Raw genomic sequence first — 25019 nt, 5'->3', positions numbered from 1 at the left:
ATACCTATGATGAAAATTACAGGCCTCTCTCATCTTTTTAAGTGGGAGAACTTGCACAATTGGTGGCTGACTAAATACTTTTTTGCCCCACTGTAAATCAACAAAAATAAGTGACAGAATATTCTTGCTGGTTGATCACATCAGGAAAAATAGCTTTGCGGCAGTTGACAGTTTTTTGTCACTTTATCATACATTGCCTGAAAGTAGTTACACCTAAACACTTCGGCACCAGCAGATCAACGAAAATTTTCTCCCACGAAGCATCTTAGATAGATAGATACTTTATTAACCCCAAGGGGAAATTCACACACCCAGCAGCAGCATACCGACAAAGAAAATACCAAATTAAAGAGTGATAACAACACAGGTATAGAGACAGACAATAACTTTGAATAGTGTCAGACTCTAAAAAAGGTCGGATTGACTTGACACAAAATTTCTTCTCACGTGGCCAACTGTATGTTGCATGCTCAAGAGTAAGCGCAGCAGACAGCTTGGTCACGTTACAGCCCAAGGGCAGAACTGCAAACGTCGTTTATAAAGAGATCCTTACATCCTAAAAATGTGCATTTCTCATGCACAACATTTACAATCATAAATTAAACTCTTTACAATCATCAAATTCACACTCAATACTAAAATAAGCCTACAACAATTACATTGACAATCATGTTGCGTTATTTTTAAAACGTTTCCTTTTCTTTTTCATAACTTTAACACACTACTTCTCCACTGTGAAGCATGGGTATTTTGCTAGTAGATAATAAATTTGAAAATTCATCAAGAAAGGATGCATTATATTTAGGCAGACAGTAAATGGTAAGTAGCAGAGAGTGTGAAACTCATTGAATAACTTGAGATACCTGAAAGATGTGAAATTATCAAGATTGATAACGTTACAGTTTCACTGGCTATAAAAAAAAAAGCAATATTGGGTTTTTATAATATAGCATATTAGTATTGGTTTAACATTTATAAATACTGTAATGCCCTGAGTGTTCTGGAGGCAGTAGAATATATTTAGCACTCTGCGAAAACGCATAAAGCTGGTGGTACTTAGTCCTGGCAAGGCCCGTTAGTTTCTTTAGCAGGTCATCCCACTACCACCTTTTTCAGCCTCTTACCCATGCCGCATGAGTGGCTCCATGCCTTCATGACTGATTCATCCTAATACCTACATAGACATTGAGCAAGCCTCACCTTACTTAAGCCAGATGCTTGCTGATGACCACATACTCAGGATGATTTTTAGCAGTAGGGACATGCAATCAACATGCCCTTTAAGTGCAGTGTCTGTGCACCCACCATAGCAGCAGCTGATTGCATGCTAGTTTTATGGTGGGCATCTCCAGTTATCCCCACCCACGCTAGTAGCTCCCGGTCCTTAAATTTGGATCTGGGACTGGACACCATGTTGTCTTGGTGATATTTAAATCTGTTAAGATTATTGTTGAAAGTCAAAAATACAAGCTATTGTTTTGTAAGCAAAGGTTATTCATTGGATGATAACATAACAGTTAATGAAATTAATTTGTGTGGTTATTTTAATGCCAGATTTTAACAGGAAGATGTTTTCACTGTTTGTTCATATTGAAGGGGAAAGCAAAACTTAGCTTTTTCTCTGTGTCCAATGAAATATCACCACCCACCTCAGAATTTCAAGCACACCTTTACAGATTCTTACCTGGTGCCAGCCCTGTAAAGTATCTATGTATAGTATACTGCATCGAAAAAATATTAAGAAACTGTTAGGAGCACTTAGTGCCAAGTACAATTTGCCCTGCTGCAATAGTAGCACTTATGCTGGTAAATGTTAAATACACATCATAAACTGATACAGAAAAGATAAAACATTGCATATGCAAATACACAATTTGGAACTATTACAAATGATGTCAATCATAAAACAGTACTTGTATAATATACATATGTACATGTATGAGGGGAGTCAAGATAAAGTAAGAAAATGGGATTTATTACCAAAATGGAACGAACCTTAACAAAACTGAGAATGTCATTTCTCAGTATAGTCTCCACCCTTCTCAATGCACTTGCACCACCCACCTGGAAGTGCCTGGATTCCAGTAGAATAAATGGTTTTGTCTTGTCCTCGCAACCACTAGTGCACCCAAGTTATTGTCGAACACTACATGCCAATGGGGTACTACACTCACTAGTGCAAGTGACAGTGACTTGCTGGAAACCAATGTGAAGCCTGCTATTCGATCCAAGCGCTGGGGACTGCTGTCTCAAGGAATCTTTTTGCTGCAAGACAATGCCCACCTACATACTTCTAAGAACACCAAGGCTTGTCTGAGGAAACTGAAGTTTGAGGTACTGACACATCCTCCTTATTCACCAGATTTGGCACCGTGTGATTTCGAACTTTTTGGACCACTAAAAAACAAATGTGTGGTCGTCCGTTCAAGACAGATGATGACGTGAAGAAAGCAGTGAATGAGTGGTTGCAAGGACAAGACAAAACCTTTTATTCTGCTGGAATCCAGGCACTTCCAGGCAGGTGGCGCTAATATAAAAATAGAGGAGATATAAAACGAAAACAGTTGAGGGAAAAAAATGTTAATTGAGCTGTTACTTTTAGGCACAGGTTTTCATAAAATTGTAATTTTAAAAAGAAAAAAAATTGTTTCCTTTGCTAATATTTGATATTGTTATGAGAAAATATACCAGGTTATTGACATTGAAAATGTGTATATACATGTCTATATGATGCAGTCTTTAACATGTTTTGAGAACATATCGAGAAATATCGGATATGTCATTTTCAGTCAAAAAAATTTGGCATCAATTTCAGTCCATATCACCCAGCCCTAGGCTAAGGTGTTTTGTTCTATACATTTATGATAAATGTCGGCTTGTTCCATTCTTGTTAATAATGACCATTGAAAACATCGGAATAAGACAACAGACATGGGGGTATAACTCTTTATGCCTTTTCTTCGCTAATAATATGCATTTAAATCAAATAGTAGTGAGGCAATGGATTGAACAATAATTTTCTAATGTATTCATTTCATCCATCATTTATAAACAAACAGTAGTAGTGTAATATTTATATGCGTAAAGCTGCCAAAGTATGAAATATCTAGTCATTTTATCCTATTTTATGCTTGTTGCAAGTGGACTGTTCACCTCAACTCTGCTCATCAATCCAGATCTATCCAACCTTTTCAAAGAATCATTATCCATTTGCGATTTTCATGTCCCTTAACTACTATTTTCTGCTCAACTGCAAGGTAGTGTATCCCATGTAACGGTGGTTTCCTACAGTATATCTTAATGTGTACTTTCAAGTGTCAGAGTTCATAGTATAATTACATATTTGATTTCCTACAGTTTTAAGTAAAAATGTACATTTATTTCAATTAAACTTCATCTGCTTCATATCCTCCTAAGCCTAAATTATGTCCAGGTCCATCTGTAGCTGGCGCTATGGATAATACCTATCCTTTTACTTAACAATCTTGTTACTTTTTGTAAGATCATTTGTAGAAAATATTGAGTAGTGGCCCTAATAACACCTTTTCAGAGACCCTATTTTCAGTACCAACTAAATAAAAAAAAAAAAACAACTTTGTTGTCTGGGTTTTGAGCTTGAGTTTAATTATGGACCCTTCTTGATTGTGCTTCTTGAATTTTGACTTTATTTAGTTTGGTCACAAGTCTTTCACAGGGTAGCTTATCAAATGGTTTTTAAAGTCAAGATAATACATATGCAACTCAAAGCATATGCTTTAGTTGCTGTGTAACTGAATCCTAGCATAATAATGAATCACAATCTCCTCCACCTAAAGCCATGTTGACTCTTTCCTAAATCAGCCATCTATCATCTGTTTTGCTTACACTTTTCTTTAACACGTTGACGTCAATGTAAAAGCAGGATATCATTTTAATATACCAATTATATTTTTTTATTAAATAAAACTCACTAACGGTATCTGTTTTTTCTAAAAAAAAATCGAGTTTCCTTGTAGTTGGGGCATGGAGCAGAAAATTCTTTGTGCTTGCCCCATGATTAATAATGGCTTTATGTACACCAATTACTAACTAGTTAGATTTTGCATAGTTTTTTGCAGTTGAATGTAGTAGTTTACATTTGGACTCTGTAGTTGTGGGATGCTAATCATTTAGAGATTTAGAGTTGTGGTTCTATGCATGTGAATTATTTTTGTGAAAAATAAATGTTATCCAAAATATGGCTAATAAAAAATCTAACTGAAAGTGAAATACTCTTTTATGATGCCACACTGATTTTTTTGTCTTTCTATTAGATGCATGCTGCCCTCTGTTTACATCTGTTACTTTCAAATATGTTCATATTTGGTGCTACACCCTCTAGCACGGTTCACGAGATAACTCATAGGTGTCTGTCTGTACATCACCTGCTACAAATTAATTGGCAGTCAGCGTGTTAATAGTTCTTCCTTTAATTTGGTACGTGTTCAGTTACTTGTGTCAGGCCAGTCATCTTTTTTTCTGCAAGGTTTCCTGTTTTTCAGTATTTAAAAAAGTCCTTAATTTTCAGTAATGAAAAGGGTTAATTACTCAGTGCCTTCAATTCTTTTGACTGAATGTTATTTGGTCTCAGAAATTAAATTTATTTCTGTCTTTTATATCCAAATAGCGCTTTCTCTTGTGTTTTTCAAAAATTGCTTAAGTGTGCCCCTAACACAAATAAATCTTGCCAGTTACACTATAAAGTTCTCTCAATCCTTGGTTATCTAGGAGCTGATTTTTCTAGTATCTCTTCTAGCCGTTTCTTGAAGGGTAGACACATCAACAGCATAGTTAGACTGGTTGTTCCATCCATGTCCCCACTATTACCCACAATTGTTGCTACACAACAATTAACATTTCTTTCACAATACTAAAATAATGTTTTATGTTTTATTCAGTAGTATTTTGCTCTCTCTTACTGACATTTTGCTTGATTCCCAAATTTAGAGTGGGGTATTCATCCTCCTCCTCCCCCTCCTCCTCATCCACCTCCTGAGCAGCAGTGGATTCCACCTACTCCTACACCGATGGATACAGTACCTCCCTCCGAAGATAGCAACAGCCAGGATAGTGTTGAGTTTGCTCCAGAATCGAGGCATAATATGTTTAACCAAAATAATCACAATTTTGGGGGGCAACCAGATGGCTTTACAATGGCTCCTATTCCAGTGAACCAGTTTGACTATCAGGTAAAGTCAGGATTTATGTATGTATGTACTGTATGTTTGTGTGTAAACTATAGTATGAGCTATATGCTGCCTTAGTGGAGAGATAGTTTATTACATTACTATTTTATAGCTGGTGCTCTCATTGTTATCGTTGGCATCACATTAGAAGTTTAGAGACATGAATACCACATTGTACAAGGCAGTGAAATTAGTTCAAAACATTCAGTTTCTCTGTTTCTGTATTTTTAGTATATAATCATGATAAAAATGCATTAGAGTTAAATATGCTGGATAGTACCATATCTTTGGTGATGCATGTACACACCCCTGTTGAAAGTGGGCAATTTTATGAAATGCGCTGTGCTGCTGCACATGTTGGATATGGTAGAAGGCACCTCATTATCTACTTTCAAAATTTTACACATATGGAACAGTCATTGTTGATGCACAAGAACCCAAAGTCTACAGTATTTATTTGTAAATTGGAAGATAAATTTAATTGTTGATGGCCAATGTAACCAAGTCATTCTCTACAAAATAGTTATTTATTATATTATCACAGGTATTTAAGCGTAGTAAATTCCTATAAATGTTATAACAATTTTGATTTAGTTCCACTAAAACTGTCAGTAAATAAAACAAAAATGCAACAAAATATATCTAGCTGTTAGTAGATTGTACAGGGAATAAGGAATGTAAAATCATTGTGGAACTTTGAGTATGAGTTAATAAACATCATTTGTTCACTTTTTCCATTGATCGTCTTACCATTTTACTAAGTTTAATGTAGCCAGCAGTTATAGCCTATCCAGGCAGCACAGAGTGCAAGACAGTAAACAGTCTCTAAGATCTGGGGGTAACCCATCACAAACAGTTTTTATAACATACTTGTTTCTCTGAATAATAGATCAGTTTATTGTTTTATATTTACTTTAGTATCTATGCATTGTATTCATTTTTTGTGTACATCTGTTGCTAGCACATTTTAAAATTCTAGTCTGCACACAAAACCTGGCCCATGTGAAGCGCTGTATCTAGTCTAACTAGAAAGTCCACTATACCTTTAGAAAAAAAAATCCTTTTTTCTTTGTTAAATCTTTGATTAGCATGGTGCTGCAGCTTTTGGTCCCCCTTCATCTGGATTTCATCCCCCTTACTGGCAACAGGGCCCTACACAAAATCGCAGAGAAAGGCCCCCTGCATTTCGTGAACGGCAGCGGTCACCAATACAGATGCCTGTGAAACAAGAGCCCCCTCCACTTGGTAAGTGTTTCTTCGGTGCTTTCATCATAGTATATTTCATTTATCTATATTATTACAATAATTGATATAAAACTTCATTTGAAATTAATGTATGCTGTATTGTGAGTACAATAATTGTATACTTTGCTTTGCTTCACAGTTCCAGGGTACTTGGTCTGAATACCAAGCCCTGTCATTTTGTAGAATTTGCATATGAGCCCCATTTCTACATGGGTGTTCCTCCAAGTACTGTTTTTGTTTTTTTTATTTTTAAGACTAATTGTAAACTATAAATAGGCCCGGTATGAATGAGTGGTAGTGTGTACTCAAGCGTAATCTGAGATGAACTGTTTTATGCCTGCTATGTTTTGCTATCCTCAACTGGATAAGTGGTTAGAAAATAAATGGATATTCTTTAATTTTTTTTGCTAGCATTGTTAAAATGCTCAGCTCTTTGAACACTTGATTTTATTTTTTACTGCTACACTTTTATTATTACATTGTTTTTCAATTTTGCAAGTTCCTTACATTTCTAAAAGAGCCATTTTATATTAAACTACCGTATATCCTCACATATAAGTCGGGTCTTGAAACCCGAAAAATCGATCATAAAATCAGGCCCTGTCTTATACGCCTGTTTAGAAATGCGACACTTAAAATTATTTATTTTTTTTTTTTTTAACATCTTCTTGCCTCCTTCAATCTCGCATCAGTTTCTCAGATGCATCAAATTTTGTTGCAGCAGCGCAGTTACCAGTTTCTTTCGCTACTTCAACGATGTTTAATTTAAAACCAGCTGCATATTTTCTTCTAACCAAATGCTCCATCATAGATAAGAGATTCTCTTACGATAAAGGTATATGAGGGTGTGAGATACAAAAAACACAAATCGGTGCAAATGATGCTTTGGAATAGTTTGGGTATTACCATGCAGTCACATAGGCACAAAAGAGAGAGAGAAGTTAGGAGCACGTGCTGATACAGCACATTGCCGCACCCACATAGAAAAAAAAAGGCAGTGTGCTCCATGGTTACTCTCTCAGGTGGTCATTAGCATATCATAATCCCTTGTACCAATAGCGTGTGTTTTCCGCATTCAACTTATAAGAGCAACATTATGAAATACCAGAAATTATACTGTAAAATCAAGCCCCGACTTATCCACAGGAGAACATATCCGCGAGTATATATGGTATGTATTATAAGATGAAATGATGCATTAAAAAGACATAATGAGTAAATAAGAATTATATGTAGAAGAACTTGATCTTTTAATTTTCTAACAAATAAATATGTGTAATAGTTAATAATTTTTCTTTGACATAGTATTTGTGGAATTACTGACCTTTCTTTTAAAGCTATTTAGTTTGTTCCAGATTTTGATTCTTCTGAGCTGAGATCTGGAATTTTAATTTTGAAATTTCAAAATGCAAAATATATTCATTTTAAGCCATTCTTTAATAGATTTGCTGTAATGTTTATTGGACTGAATAATGGGCCAACTTGTGAATGGGCACTTAGTACATTCACTTGTAGAATATTTTGGTAGAGTGCTGAATTCAAGTTCTCAGTCATGCACAATAGTCATGATCAGTTTGCGTAAAATTAAATATAAAAAAAAAAGCGCCTTTATCGTGATTTATTTATTTATTTTTACTAATCAGCTTTACGAACATGGTCATTAACAAGCTGCCTTATATAACAAATAAGGTTAAAATGTAGCTAAACTACTGCAATTTAGTACTTGCATATAATTGCCTCATCAACTGTGCTAATGAAATTTATTTTAGCAATTGGAATGGACTCTTTCTAAAATCTATTCCTTCCAGCAGTCCATTATTATATTGTAGTAGTGTTCATCATGCAGTTACTATAATGATTGATAACTGTAATGCCTGCTGCTAGCCTAAATAGGTAATTATTTGATTCAGTATTTTGGTTTACTATTGTGTTGGCCCTATGGAGGACCCATGAATGCGAGTGCAGAGTTTTAGTCCAGAGTAGTTAATAAGTCTTCATGCATTCATAAGCAGACTGCTCAGTTTTCCCATGTCTTGTCTATCTTGTCTGTAACTAATTTGGTGCGAGAGGTTTCGGAGTGACTGCTACCTGAAAATAATATGTAGTGCATTGTGTGTTTGTGTATGTATGTATGTATGAGTATGACCTATAATTAATTCTTGAATCCCATAATTACCACAATGTCTGCCAGATAGGATTAACAAGTTTATGTCAATAGAACTTATCCATATATTGTGACAAAAGATTTATTTATTTATTTATTTTATTAATTCACATCACAGTTTAGTTTCCTCAGTTTAAAAGAAATTATTTGACTGTTACTAGGCACTGTCTTTATATTTCATCACATCAAAATTGTGTCTTCTCTCCAGGACACAGACACTAAACACTTGCTTTATGGAACTGAGTGCTCAATGTTATCATGTACATCATAAACATCCTGATTGTTCATACATAGAGCTAATTTGCTAGCTGTACCAGATTAACTACAACAATTTAAAAAATAGTTCTTTGTTAGATCACATAAAACTTTTTGATACATCATTTTTAAATATTTTTTTTTACAAGTGTTGCAGTGTTTACTGCTGCTGCTTTTGGTCTTTACCTATTTCTCAACCATTTTCTTTTGGCCTTTATGTTTTAGCTTGTGATTTGCTTAATTTTCCAAACAACTTAATGATTTCCTATTTATCTTTTCATTTACATGAACAGTACATGTGAAATATGTGAGTAATCTGTTTTGCATGAAAAGCAATTAAATTAAACACTGGCCTCATAGTAAAGTACAAAATGAAAAAGTGCTAATTTCTGGTTTTACAGAGTTTCAAGCTAGATTTTATTTTTACCTAATGACTTCAGCAAAACAAAAATTTTGACTCGCTTGTTCAAATAAATATTTCTTAATATATTGTTATGCTGGTATTGCATTGTTTGCCATTTCCCGTGTCGGGTGATGTGTCTCTATTCTCGTTTATGTGATATATATAATATATATATATATGTGTGTGTGTGTGTGTGTATGTGTACTAAAAAATGACTGGTTTCATTTTGCTGTAAGTTGTGTTGACCTTTCAGTTTGAAAGTGTTCTTTGCCAGCATCTGCATCATATTTTTTACTATAATTTGAAAATAAATATCTGTCTTAAACTAAACACCCTTGATTTAATTTTATATCAAAGCACAATGGACACACAACGTAATGAATTTGATTTTGGATTTACCTGCATGCAGACAAGTAGCCATTGGCTCTTACTGCTTATAGCATTTTTTTTTCTTCAGTGTTTAAAATTACTTAATTGCATTTCATAAATAATATCAATGAATATGTGCTTTACATTTTATGTTCTGCGGTGGGTTGGCACCCTGCCCAGGATTGGTTCCTGCCTTGTGCCCTGTGTTGTCTGGGATTGGCTCCAGCAGACCCCCGTGACCCTGTGTTCGGATTCAGCGGGTTGGTAAATGGATGGATGGATGGATACATTTTATGTTGTAGTGCATTATTTGCATTAGATGTTACAAGATAGTATAGAATAAAAGTTCCATTGTTTTTAGATGCTGTGAAAAGGAGGACACTCCCAGCTTGGATACGTGAAGGACTCGAAAAAATGGAGAGGGACAAACAGAAAAAGCTAGAGAAAGAAAGAATGGAGAAACAGCGTGCAGAAATGGCAAAAGATGAAAAATCTAAAGAGGAACCAGAACAGGAGGAAGATGATGGACCTCGATTACCACGTAAAAGCAAGTTTGTAAGTACATTTGATGTATTTAATATACATCTGTATATACTCACAAAAGAGTCTGATCAGCAGCATTCATGTTTGTGCTGAAAATACAGAAATGCTCAAAAACAGAATTATAATATTGACTGCTCATGTTTAAACAGAAAATGACACTTTGATGATTTATATAAACAGAATATATAGTTTTTTTTTGTTGTTTTTTACCAAGTTAAAATCTGCTGACTTTTAAGTGGGCCTCATGTTCTCATTATGTGCTCACATGTTTTGAATTTCGGCATGTAGTGAATATATTGTAAACACCAGAATCCCCGTTAAAAAAATGAGAAAAAAAATTGCGATTGTTTTAAAGTTAGTAATCTTATCACCTGTAGATAATGAAATCCTTGCAACAATGCTTTCATTTATTTAATTTATGCATATGTTTATATTGGCCTCAAATTTACCATTTAATATATGTTATTCAATGTAGAGGATTAGATTTTGACAGTGTCCTGTTTATAAAATACTACAAACCAACTTACCTAGACTGTAAATTGTGCATTCTTCATAGCCATAGATTCTTGTAATTTTAAATTTGGAACAACTGCTCCTTTTAGATAATCAACTCGTGCGTAAAACATTATAATACTGAAATAGTAATAAATCAAACATTATGGTCATCAAAAAAAAAACTGAAAGGAAATAGGGAATGCAAAGTTTACATAGCAGCAAGTCAAAGTCACCAGCTTCTATATATATATATATATATATATATATATATATATATATATATATATATATATATAAATAATTTTTTTCATTTTACACCCCTATTTATTTACATTTACATCATTTAGCAGACACTCTTATCCAGAGCGACTTACAACAGTGTTTGTTAGTTTTTTTTTTTCGCATACCCCTTGGGGTCAGAGCGCAGGGTCAGCCATTGTACAGCGCCCCCTGGAGCAATTACAGGTTAAGGGCCTTGCTCAAGGGCCCAGCAGAGTAGGATCCCTTTTTTGGCACTGACGGGGATTCGAACCGGCAACCTTCGGGATACCAGCGCAGATCCTTAGCCTCAGAGCCACCACTCCGCCTTGTTTTATTTATCCTCATCATACTACAAAAATAGAGTAAGCTGAAACCTAACCAAAGTTTTGTGTACGGAAAAATAAATCAATCAATGAATATAAAACAATTAAAGTATATTATTCCACTCTGTGTATAATAAAAGAAGAAACTTTGCATAGGAATAACCATTATACATAAGGCAAAGCAACACATCTCAAAATCCAAACCCAAACTGACAACTAAAATAGTTACAATGAAAAACATAAAAGTGAAATAAATCCACTATCTATTTGTCTGTCTATATATAAATGTAGAATATTTGATATAATTTTAAATATAGAATGTTCCCATGAACTAACTTAGTACCCACTTTTAATGATCCCATGTGTCTTACAAAAAAAAAAATCCAAACCCAATAAAGAAACAGTTTTACAGGTGCCAATAAACCAGAATTGAAGTATATAGAGTAAAATATCTATGAAACATGTATAAAAATGAACAAATAAAGAGATACAAAGTAAATGTAATAATAGAAAAAACAATGTGAGCCTACTCAACGAACCGATCAGTCCTAGATTGGTACAAAATCATTGAAAAGAATATATCATGAAGCCTAAACAGGCACAGCATCGGGAGAAACTGACTGAAGTGTCACAGGATTCCCGACTGTTTCATATGATGTGAAGTGTAGGTCTGGCTAATGCATTTTGAGGAAGAACCTCTTTTTCAGGTAGCAAACCAATATTGAACTATTATATAAAGTGAGGTGCTCACAATAGTAGATCCATCATCAATCAATTGACCAAAAATGAAAGGTCACTAATATTTATGTAAGTAAATAAATAAATACTGAAATCTTGACTAAGAGGCTTATAACTAGCTCACACAACCCATACAGCACAGAAGTTACAAGCCCCAGAGTCAAGATTCTTTTTTCAGTATTTATTTATGTATTGGCGAACTTTCATTTTTGGTCAATTTTGTTGATAATGGATCTACTATTCAGTTCTTCAGACTGCATCTAAAATGGTTGCAAATGCAACCAAAAATAAGCTTTGGTGATTATTATTTCTACTTAGGTCACCTGTGGTGAATGAAATCATTGAAACTTCTACACTAATTATATTGTAACAGATGAAAAAAGGCAGTGTGGGGGGGGAATTCCCTCTTGGTAATTTGTGAACTGCATTCTACTAAAGGCTGTTTTATACTTGACATGTCTGCACAGGGCATGAGGGCTGCAAGGAAACATACATTTTTGTGACTGTGTATACCAAAATGTGAATTTCAAAGAGAGGCTGGTTACGCTTGTACCGAAATAATGAACAAAGGGCTGAATATGCTACAGATCATCAAAATGCAAGAGAAACATGAAAAACATAACCGGGGCAGATGCATTTGTAACAAAGATATGTGCCCTGTGGAATTCAGTGCTCCTTCTGATTTCATATAGGCACACTAAGATATGGTTGTCATGTTTTTGTGCGTCTTTACGCACCATTTGTCTTTTGAAATAACGAATGCTTCATGCAAAATGCCAGCCTGTTTGTCAGTAAACATGCACGTACAGCCACCTGCCCACTGTTTCCTCATACACAGCGATGTCATGAAGTCTGCATCTAAAGTTACAGGTATATTATATGTTGTTGTCATTTCCCCAGGGTGTTTTGTGATTAACAGCAAACTTTAAAATTTGTTGAAATGTTATTGGAAAAAACTACACTTATCATCTGTTTCTTGAATCGTTTTGGCATACTCACTATATGTTCTGTTACCAGTAAATTCTTCAATGGGAGCTTCTTCAATGATGGAGAGGTGCGAAGGGATTTAAGGTGGGCCGGATTTATGAGTTTTTTCGTTGGCTCTAGTAATTCTAGTGTTAAAGAAATGAATTGAGTCAGTTGATCTAATTTAGGGAGGTCATTCCAAAATCTGAGTGCTATACAACTGAAGGCCCTGACACCCACAAGAGTGCAAGTTAGTGTGGGGCACAACAAGATTGCCAGAATCAGTGGACCTTAGTTAGCAAACAGGACCGTAGCAATGGAGGTGGTCATTGATGTAGTCCGGTGCAAGGCCATTTAAAGCTTTGTAGGTTAATAATAAAATTTTACATTCAGTTCGGTAAGATACAGGTAGCCAGTGAAAGCGAAGCAAGGTAGGTGCTACGTTTTCGCTGTTGCTGGTCTATGTAAGAACTCTTGAAGCAGAGTTTTGAATCAGCTGGAGCAGTGATATAAGATTAGAAGCGGCACCTGCCAGTAGAGAATTACAATAATCGATGTGGAATGTGACAAAAGCATGGACAAGTTTCTCAGCATTAGAAAAGGAGAGGAATGAGCGAACAAGGGATGTTAGAGGTGAAAGTAAGAAAGTTTCTTAATGTGGTTTATGTGGGTGGAATAAGACCGGGAAGAATCAAAGATGGCACCAGGATTCCATGCATCAGAAGAAGGTCTGATGAGATCACTGTCAAGAGTGACTGAACAGGAGCTCATTTTCTTAAGTTGTGCTTTAGTACCAATTTGCAAGAGTTCAGTTTTACTATAGTTTAATTTTAAAGAGTTCTGTGATTTCTATGGTAATTTTATTCTTCATCACAGTTTACAATGACTTTCACAGAATTAGTGATTTTTTTATGTGTCATAACCCTGATCTCTGAAACAATAAAACTTGTTACAATGTTCTTCATTCTTTGCATTTTAAGTAATCATAATAACTAATAGAATCTTTGTCAGAAGCATTACATTATCAAATTTTACATGAAACTTCAAACTGTTACAGAAACATATAAAATGTTAAATAGAGTGTATCTATGTAAGGTTTTCTCCTGACTATAAAGTTATTTTTTTTAGCTCAAAGCCTTTCATCGGAATCTGGCAAAAATTAGATTCTCCCCAATGATGATGCTCCCATTCATAATGCATTGTCTTTTAGGGCTTCTACCCTCCAGGCACATTCAGGTTCTTCTCCAATCACTGTGCTCACAATAGCTTTCTGAGGTAGATCACTCACTTAAAAATACACCATTTTCAAGCAACTGAAAATGTTCAAAATGCTGTAACTGATTTACTATTGGATGTAACAACAAAAATTTCCAAGAATGTTTTCAGGATGGAAGGATCAGTGGAAGTGATCAGTTGCTTCTGTAGGGAGCTGATTCAAAGAAGGCAGTTTTAATATACAGTAGTTTTTTAAAATAAAATTCTCTTTCTTAATACAAGGTCCATCATGAAAGTAATAACACCAAACCACCTCCTGTGTGAAACAGGACAGATTGTTAAATGTATATGCAGTTAAGAGAATCAAATATTTTTATTTCGTTCTTATCTGCAGTGAATATTAAGGCATCACAAGTTCATACTATTTATAAAATTTTTATTTAATGGAAGACTGCTTCATCACAGAGAGACAATTAACAATAGCCATATTTTGAAAATGTTGACAAATAACAAAGACCATGTGATGAAGAACTTTTTTTTGTTTTTACTCATTTGTGTTTCTCATGAATATTCCAAAAACATTCTTAATAAAAAATCAAATAATTATCATTCAAAGTAGGAAATAGATTCTAGAGGTACAGTTGAACCCCGATAAACATCAGAACTTGGATAAAATGAATTGTCTCTGTAGTGGTGTCATTGAGCAGAAAAGGTGGGAGCTGAGAGAGAGAAGTAGCTCTCATCACCAGAGATGTGCACCACTCACAATGTGTTCAGAGACTGGCACTGCGCATCTGAGATGCTTTGTGAAATGTGTCCACAGCAATTTAATAGCCTGTAAGGGTGGGATTTGCACTGTGGACGCTGGGCACAGAAGATGGGGAGCCGTCATAGAGGGAGATCTAGTGACCTAACCATAGAAGCACAACACTTGGATGTGATCTGCGCAGCTGATGGATGAAACTGTCCATTTAGCTCATCCCACAAAGCACTTCCCTCTAAGCCACAGAACACTGGCTTTCAGTTCACCACCACACTTGGAAATGTGTGAACAAAATAGTAGAGCACATGTACACAGTCCATGCTGGTGACGCACTGACAATGGCCAAGGAATGCAGTTAGGGAGGGTGAGTGAATTACACCTATAGTCCCACACCAGCTCTTCAACTGCTCGGTCGGTATAATTGAGGTTAAAGTGTGGTATTTATAAACTCTGTACAGTATTCACAGCAAAGCCTTTACAAATTTTAAGAAAAGTAGTGTATTAAACTTATAGGTTTGCTTTAGAAAAAGCAGAAACTAAGTAAATCTGTTGCATGGGTAATCTGGGTACTTTGTATATCACAACCAGTGAAAATGTTTAATGTAAGGTTTAGTAAAGCGTAGAGAATGTTCTTTATAATGGGTGTGGTGTGAGGGTATGATGATTTTTGAAGGGATAGTATGAATGGTTAATTAACTTAACTGGTGCCATGAGTCAATTGACTAAGGACTAAAGTAGTTAAAAAAATAATTAAAAGGAAGTTTATCTTCCTCAATAAATAACCTAAGTAAGTTTTTTTAAAATAATTTTTAAAATGTTTTTTAAACACGTTACACCATTAACCGTACATTCTTCTAAGTGAATTTGCAAATTGTTCAGCATATACCAGTTTTCATTTAACAGTTTGATAAACAGTAAAGAAGTTGAGCTGCATAGCTAAGTTATAATTAAAAAGAATTATGAGCTATTTCTGTTTTGTAGTGGGATAATTCTTAATGTGAAATTCAACAAACATTTCAGTTTGAATTGCTTATTGCTTTGTCTCACCATTTTTGATATTTTCTGGTATGGTTAGTTGTCAGTGGTAACACATCTTTTACACTATCAGTTAGTTGAAAATTATTGAAACACTTAATAGTTTTACAAGATGAAGTCTTCATTGCTGAAGTACATTAAAATAATGTTGTGATGGCAAACATTCTTGAAGTATCGACCAGTTGTCCATTGTCACTGAAGCTGTATTTAGCATAAAACACTGCCGTGGCACTATATAACTCCACCATATTGATCCTCTTACCCTAACATCATGCAATTCAATATATCTTTGTGCTGCACCCATTATTTTTATTTTGACATTTCAATTTCAGTGATTCCTTTACGTCACAAGCTTGTCTGTCATTCTTTCCTGTCACACTTTTTTTAATATGTGTCTGTGTTTGTTAGTCACTCAGTTTGGTTGTTTCACAGGTTGTGAGAAGTGTGCTGGTGTCATGGTGAATATTTATGAGTACCTTTGATAGTGTGGGTTAGCTCCATGCTCCCACTTCCCTTCAGGGACCTCTTGAAACTGCCACCATCAATAGTCGTAACCGAAATGAACTGAGAAAATGAGGGCACACTTACATAGCAAGGGGTAGATGCAGCAGGGATTTAAAATCAATCAAAAAACAAATAGCCAGTGTTCAAAACAGTACAGAGCGTCAAGTCTTCCATAAATGAATAATCCAATAAAAAGTCCTTGTGTAAGTGGAGGTTGAAAATTAAGTTCAATAAATATAATAAATATCCATTAAAATCCTGAGGCAGGAAACTTTTCTTAAATTCTCAGTCCCTGGTGCATCACTTTAAAACTAATGTCCCTTCTGCTTACCCCGCACTGGGCCCTTCGGCAGAGGAGACACCCACCGACAGGCACAGCCAACATTCATTTACGGGCCCGAGTTCCTGGAGCCTCACTTTGCTCTGTCTATCTCCCGCTGCCTCTCCCTGGACTTGGGAGCAAACTCCACGTCAGTCCAGCTACACCAAACCGCTCAGCTGGAATGGCCAACTTCAGCCCCTAAACGTCAGCCTCACGCTCCCCCAAGGGGGTTCTCCTCTTGACTGCCTGCCTGCCTTTACTCTCCTGCACCAAATCATTCCCATTACTTCCTTCCTGTCCTGTCCTTTAACTGCCATCACTTTTTGCTTCTCCATCTGTACTCTATTCTTATATTTTTCCCCTCTCTGCCATGCAAGCTCCTCTTATACTCTGCCTTCCTAATTGGGCGCAGGTGTTTCTCGTTGCTCCCTCTGAGGCAATAATAAGGCACCTGACTGACCCTCGTAATTTTCACATGCATACACAGCCAGTCACCACAACTATCCCCGGAGCAAAGTGCGTTTGCACACACCTGCGCTTGATCAGAGCCTGCACCTCACAGGGCACGATTATTTATTTGAATGCACAGCGCCACGGACCATGTATCACAGTACGCAAAACAGCAAGTTTCACTCCCTCTGCCCAAAGAAATCCTACTATGGTGCGTTGTTCAACAGTGGTGAGATGCTGAAGTGGATTGTCCATGTTCATTTAACCTGGACTTCAACTAAACTAATGGCAGAGTGTTGAGCTATTCATGTTCAAACTACTTATAAGCCATTGTGAACATGTGGTATTGCATGATTTACCCTAGTAGATTTTCATACTGTACAAGCCAAGGCTTTCTGTGATCAGGCGTTGGTGTTATTTATAGTCCATGCGTTAGATCACATACTACAGCAGTGAATGCTAAATAGATGGTGGTATGTCACTTGCCATGGAATTCATGTTTGAACAAACTAGGAAAATTTTACTACACAGTCATAAGGCAACCCATCACAAGCACGTTCTCAACCCAAAATATTTTTCTTCATTTTAACAACATACATAAGTGGTATGAAGCTATAATATATCCAGGTCAAGATTCAAGAAGCACTGAGTCCTTATGTATGCCTCAGCATTTCACTACTGTGATGGAGGCCCATCTTTAAGTTTTCAGGAACCTTAATGCCTAGCTGATATGATGTAACAGGTGTATGTGATGTTATCGGTTATTTGCCGAATATCTTGCTGATGTTCTTAACATCTGAAATACAAACTACACTTCTAATTACATTTCCTGAATAAATCAGTATTTTATTAAATCGTCACACAACTTAGGACAGTGATGATGAAAATGAAGAGGAGGAGGAGGAAGAGGAGGAGGAGGAAGAAGAGGAGGACGATGAAAAGGATGAAGATAAAAGAATTGAAATAAAAAGCCAGAACCCAGAAAGCAGAAGTCCTTCTCCAGCACCTGAGGAACAGAGTGAACCAGAGATGACTGATGAAGAAAGAGAATTTCAACTGGTATGTTCAATTATAAAGTATTCTGTTGCTAATATTAATGTTAGTGTGTTTTCCTATTCATCCTGCATGGTAAAAGCGCTATAAATTTAATAATAGACTTGAATATGTAGTTGTTGATGATAAAATAAACAAAAATGTGTGATAAGTACTTGTCTTTTGGTTTAGTCTTCTCAGACACTTGTCTTAGTAATATGTGATATTTAATGAGATACACATACTGTATGTGACATTGTCTTAAAGAGTAAATTAACTTATTGTGGGCTTTTTTGGAGTCTCATATGACATGCTATAGCAGTAAAGTTCAAAGTTCTGTCCAAATCTACTTTTGTTAACTTCATTGTTATTAATAGCAGAAGTAACTGTCTAAAGGATTCAGATATACCTATCAGAGAAAAACAAGCTCTTATTCTTGATTAACACATAGTCCCAGCACTGAACAAACAACATTTTCACCTGACCTCGTCCCTGTCAGATGGCTTTCTCTTGTACCCGCACATACCTGTCACCTCTTTTATCTCATTCGTTTTGTTCCATACTTCTCTTGATCTGTACATTTTACATTTTTTACTTTGCTACAAGATAAAGGATGAACATTATGGCTCTCTAGCACTTTCTCCATAAGATACAATTTTTGCCATGTTTTCCGTAATAATGGTTTCTTACGGAAATGTAAGTTTCAAATTGTTTGATGTCAGTAAAAATAGGTTGCAGATAACACACACACCTTTTGTATATATCTGTTTATAGATGATGTTGACAAAAACAATTCTAACAGAAGTTCTTCTAGAAGTTACCAATGAAGAAATTTATAATGTGGCTAAAGATGTTCATCGCAAAGCAACGAAAGGTATGTATTTTGTTAATGTGTATTACTTTTGTGTTGATATGACAGAATGTATTTAAAAAAATAAAAAAGTAACCAATGTAAAAAATAATAAATTAAAAAATGTTCCGCAATTTTGAAATTTGTAATAGTCAGTATAAAATGCCAGTATAAAATGCTGGCCATACAATTGGTATGATTGTTGTCTTAATGAGTAGATTAAAAATATATTCAGTATCACAAAAATTGTTTTCAGGTATTTACTAAGTGAAGATAAACAAGTATTAAAAAGGCCTTTATCTAAGCCTTGTACTAATCCCTACATTTGAGTGTTTAACAGCTCGATTATTAAGCACATTCCTCATCTGACCCCTTAAAGAAGGAAGATCTCACTCTTCTTTTGTGAGTTATCAATATTAGCAAAGAATGGTACTTTTTAAAATATGTTTGGTATGTCAGAGCCAGCTTTTTGTTATATCAGCAGTAAATACGTATGTTTTTTTTTCACTTTAACAGGTTGTATGTTTCTAATGTTTCTTCTTTCCTTTACAAAGCAGCCCTAATAGTAGAATTTAACTATGCCATAGAATCTCATGACTTTGAATCGTGGCTTTATGTGTTAACATGTTGTTCCTGTTGTTGATGTGATACAAAGCTCCTGCAAAGCAGCTGGCACAGTCCAGTGCACTGGCTTCTCTAAGTGGACTTGGTAAGTAATATTTAGCTTAAAGTAGGGAGAATTGGGCTTTTGGGCATTTTGGCTATAGCTGACAAAGGGATAATAAATTTCTTCTTTTCCTGCAGCATGTTTGAAGGAAAGTTAATAAGATGTTGATTTAATTTGCACAGACTGAGTGCGCTCATCTAGGAATCCACATAATCCTACTGTTTTTGAGATCAGAGAAAAGTACAGGCATGATATCTTTGCATCTGTGATGTATTCCTAAAAAGTCTGATTATTTTATCATGGCTCCTATATATCAGCCTAAGCACTTTGTATCACAAATAAAGGGATAGTTACTCACTGTTTTGCTTCAAATTGTACCCTAAAAGAGATTTTTTTGTAATAGTCTGCATTAATTTGGAAGTATTTTAATATTCCCAGACACAATAATTCACCCTGTTACACAAATTTAAATAGACTGGTAACCGTTTTCTGGAATTCGGTTTTAGTCTTGCAGAAAGGATTTTTGCATGTAAATGCGTTCTTTAACAAAATGAAAAAATGCACATTTAAGATACTTGTCTTGTGTGAAAGAGTGTGGGTTTGTGCACGCAGGTGGGCTGGGTGAGTACGGTTCTGATGACAGTGAAGATGACAAAAGTGAGAGAGGCTCTGAATCTTCTGACACTGATGATGAAGAGCTGCGACACAGAATCAGGCAAAAGCAGGATGCCTTTCGAAGAAAAGAGAAAGAGCTACAGCTCATTTTGGAAAGACAGCAAGCAGAAGGTATGCAAATTATTTAGAAACCATGGGTTAAGAATCTTTTTTTTTTTTTTTTTCTTCTTCTTCTTTTTTATAAGATGGCATTCCTGTCAGATATGTGAATGATGCCAGCTACGGCAATTGTTTATACATCTCTTTAGTGGTGTCATCTGTATTTCCAAAATCAAGTGACCTTTTTTTCTTACTATTAATCTGTTTACTTATAGTAGTTTTGTTTCCCCCTTCCCTTAGTCATGTTAGTGATTCACCATCCATCCATTTTTTTTTTTTGAACTTCTTAATACAATTCAGGACTGTGAATGATGCAGCATTGGGTGCAGAGCAGGACACAACCAAGAATGAAGCCTTAGATAATCTTGTGGCTGTCTAACACTTTCATACACAATCATGCTCTTATTAATGCCTTCCCAATTGCAAACCTTAATGATTTGGATGAAAAACCCATACCAATGTAAGAAGAACATTCAAATTCCACACAGATATTTGTGACACAGATTCACACAAAACATGAACTGAAGTCCGGCCTCAACATGTGATGCAGTAGTGCTGAACTACTGCGCTACACAATAATAAAAATATTAGGTTTGTGAAAATTTTTTTTTTTTTCCCCCACCAAAAGTTTTTTTATCTTCTTCAGACAAATTGTTTCAGATATGGTTGATAGATCACTTTATGGAAAGTTTAAACCACCCTCAGTATGGGAGTATCTGATTAACATATTTTATAGCAAACATCGACAATGGTGATGATTTAGAGAAGAGTTTGGTAACACATACTACATTATAGAAATTTCACTCAAGTGTTTTAACAATATTTTGAAATGTCAATCACAGTATAATCAATATTCTTCGAATACAGCGTCCGTTTTAACTTCCATCTTAAATATATGTAACTACAATACCTGTTATCCATCTGTGCTACAATCTGATCTGCTAATTGCCATTTCAAATATCATTTTAATGATTTTTTGCTTAATTGTTTAGAGAGATTGGTAATTAAGTATTGCTGAAATTACCTGTAAAGCTTACAGGTTGCAAACCTTTAAATGATGGTAAAATTTGGTGAAAAATATTTTGAGATTTTTTTTTTTTTTTAATTTAGTGAAAGTAATATAGCATGCCCTAATATCATAATATTTAAATAAAGCATGCGAGTGGACCTTCAGGCAGCAGTCATTTGACTCTTTTTAGAGTTGGAGTGTGGTGATCAAGTGATACTACTGTTTTTTCCTCTCTTCTCCAGTGCCCTGATTATCCCTCCTTCAAGTGCCTCATTTTTCATGTAATTAGAGATAATTAGCCAAAAAAAGGTATAATAAAACAGGTTTGTGCTGCTTGGTGTAACTGGTAGTAAGTGTTGTTTATCTGTTACCTAATAATTAAGTTTACTAACTTTCAATAAAAGTTAGTAACCCTAATTCAGATTTAGCAAGTAACCATTTCAAGTCTGCCAATACCATAATGTGGTTTAAGTGATTTATCACATGTATATATCTTTTTTCCCTCCCTTTCTCTTTTTCACTAGATGAAAAACAAGTTGATCGGATTAACAAAGAGATGAAAGACCATGAGAAAGATCAGATTGTTAGTTTGGTTAAACAAGAAGTTAAAGAAAGAGAGCCTGAGTCAGTATCTGAGAAAAGAAAGTCTCGAGTTGACACTGAACTTAGTGAGCCTAAAAGGCCAGTGAAGGAAAAGGAGTGGTCAGGTAGGAGTAGAAGTCAGACCTCTTCAGGCAGCAACAGCAGAAGCAGCAGCAGTGAAAGCAGTAGCTCTAGTAGTAGCAGTAGTAAATCAAGCAGCTCTTCTAGCTCAAGTTCCATTAGCAGTAGAAGCTCCTCACGTTCCTCCAGCCCCAGGAGAAAGAAGAAACGAAGTAGGAGCAGATCTCCCTCTCACAGAGCCAGGCAGCGTAGCCGCAGCCGAAGTAAAAGCTCTCGTAGACACAGGAGAGAACTAAGTAGAGACAAAGGACGAGATAGGAGGAAATCCAGCAGAAACAGAAGCACAGAGAGGTCAAGGAGACGAAACCATAGCCGCTCCCGAGATCAAAGGAGCAGTAGAGACCAGCGGAGGAGCAGATCAAAAGAAAGAGTCAAGGAAAGCCGAAGCCGGAGTAGGGATAGACGCTGGAATGAGGAGAGGAGACGAAGTTCTAGCAGGAGTAGACGTAAACAGAAAGGCGGTAGCAAAGATCGAGAAAGGAGGAAGGAAAGAAGTCGGAGCAATGACAGAGATAAAAAGAAGAAAGATAAAGAACAGGAAAAAAAACGAGAGAGGCAGAAAATAAAAGAAAAGGAGAAACATGAAGAAAAGGATTACAAATCAGCAAGTCAGGATGACAGAACAGGTAGTAAAACGAAGAGGAAAAGAGAGGGTGAACTGACAGATCTCCGCAGTGAGTCGTCTAACAGGATCTCCCGTCAGGATAGCCGTTCCAGTAAGAGAACCTCTATGAAGAACCCCAAAAGGGATTCAGATTCAGAGTCTAGTGGTAGGAGCAGTCCTCATTCCATAGAGATTAGTAAGGAGAGGAGATCAAAGAAATCCAAACGTAGTCGTTCACAATCAACGGAAAAATCTCACAAGTCTGGTAAGAAGGCAAGCCGCAAACACAAGTCTAAGTCACGATCAAGGTAGTACACCCTTCTATACATTATTAAAAATTAAAATGTCCTTTGAATGATATTACTAAATGTTAAAGCAAAGCACTATTACTGAATGTATTTTCTTTTAGAGTCACTGTTATTGGATATATTTTTTTAATTATTCCATTAAGGTTTTAATTTAACTTTATTTTTGTGCTACACTTTAAAATTAGATTGTTTCTTTTGTTTAACTCTGTAGTGTCAGAAATCATTAACATTTGATAATGCATCCTGAAGAATGGCTTACCCCTTATGAATAGTTTTTTCTGTTTTTTCCTGATATTAATACAATCATAGTTGTATCTATAAAGCAAATGCATTGTGAAGGGCAAGTAATAGCAATTTCCAAGAACCATCTTTTGCTTTATTCTAATAACATTCCTTTAAAATATCGCTACTTAGATTTTAATTCATAATTGTCTGGGCACAGTCAGCATTCACATGCTTGTTTTCGATTTACCGGTTGTCGAGGAATTGAAATGGCAGCATTAATTTTCTTTCTTTTTTCTTTTCAGGTCAGTTACACCTGTACGTCGCAAGCGTTGAGGAGTAACATTGCACCTGAACCGTGCTCTTTATTTTAAAATTCCATGAGTTTTAAAATGCCTTGTCTCATTATAGAGGCAACTGTGTAGGTGAAATACCAAAAAAGGAAAAAAAAATTGTAAATAAATGTAATTTTTTTATGTGCTGTCCACAAATCTGAACTTTTTGAATTTTAGGTTTTGTTTGTACTGGTAGATAAAGAGTCAGTAGTTAATAAACATACATATATATATATATATATATATATATATATCTCAGCACAGTTTTCTTGTAGCTGTACATTTTTTAAAACAAAACATTGTTCATGTCAATAAAAATAAACTGGCCTGAAAAAAATGTAATGTTTGTCTGTTCCTGTTTTACTTTTTTTCCCAATGTTTTTACTCTTTTATAGTATTTTAATTTTTATTACCTTCTAATGACTTTTGATCTTTGGTATTATTGAAAGAAGAGAGAAACAACTGTAATATTTTTAAACTGGAAATAATACAAAAAGCAGTCTTTTAACATTGCTGGTTTATGAAATAGGGTTTTCTAGCTGAAAACCTTAATGCTTATTTTCAAAAAATATTTTTTAATACTGCCTTAATTCTTTTAGTATTTTTAGCAGCAGGAAAAATAGTTTAAAATTACATTCTGGACTACACATTTTATTTTATTTTTTAAAGCATTTCCTAATTCTAGTACTTTGCAAAGTTAACTGCTTTTCATAGCAGATAATTCTCAATGTACTGTAAATGTCAAGTCCTGCCCTTCTTTAAACCTCTTGCCTAATTGTGTTTCTCTTGGGTTTGGGTGGTGTTTGAAATCTACATGATGCTTTCCTTTAGTGTTTAAAACTAAGTTTGAAACGTTAGGTCACAGAGCAGTATCTTTTTAGATGTGCTTCTGTCTAAATTGTTGTGAAAAAGTAACAATCATTTCAGAAGAGAGAAAACCAAATATATTGTTTTTCACTTCTCGCTTTCCCCAGCTACTAATTTCCTACCTTTTACAGGTTATGGAGCTATTTTAGATTATATTAAGTTAAACAGGAAATTTTGGAAGCTGTCCAAGGCAATGAATAAGGGCTTCTCTTTTTAGTGGCACTTGGGTTGAAGTTAATTTTTAAACACTCTAAACCAGCTAATGAAACTGTTTTAATGCAGAGGCCAAACACAAGGCAGCAGTCACACCAGATCATTCAAAGTGTAATAAATTTTAATTATTTTTGATATAGTTCCTTTTTTACGAAAACAA

At 35.3% G+C, this 25019-nt stretch overlaps 1 protein-coding gene across 2 annotated transcripts in view; it reads left to right on the top strand.

Annotated features, from left to right (window-relative positions):
* Window positions 1-24121, top strand: part of pnisr (PNN-interacting serine/arginine-rich protein) — a 33350-nt gene extending 9229 nt beyond the window's left edge. For both annotated transcript variants that reach the window (XM_028797850.2, XM_051925498.1), the window contains exons 4-12: window positions 4966-5207; window positions 6293-6449; window positions 10002-10195; window positions 18126-18314; window positions 19062-19161; window positions 19793-19846; window positions 20417-20590; window positions 22112-23222; window positions 23750-24121. In XM_028797850.2, coding sequence (XP_028653683.2) covers window positions 4966-5207; window positions 6293-6449; window positions 10002-10195; window positions 18126-18314; window positions 19062-19161; window positions 19793-19846; window positions 20417-20590; window positions 22112-23222; window positions 23750-23780 — 2252 coding nt within the window. In that variant the 3' untranslated portion in view covers window positions 23781-24121. The remainder of the gene's footprint in view (window positions 1-4965; window positions 5208-6292; window positions 6450-10001; window positions 10196-18125; window positions 18315-19061; window positions 19162-19792; window positions 19847-20416; window positions 20591-22111; window positions 23223-23749) is intronic.
* The last annotated feature ends 898 nt before the right edge of the window (window positions 24122-25019 follow it).

This window comes from Erpetoichthys calabaricus, chromosome 3 (assembly GCF_900747795.2).
Source record: "Erpetoichthys calabaricus chromosome 3, fErpCal1.3, whole genome shotgun sequence".
Classification (NCBI taxonomy): domain Eukaryota; kingdom Metazoa; phylum Chordata; class Cladistia; order Polypteriformes; family Polypteridae; genus Erpetoichthys; species Erpetoichthys calabaricus.
The sequence above is the reverse complement of the archived record's forward strand: the minus strand, read 5'-3'. Positions and strand labels throughout refer to the sequence as shown.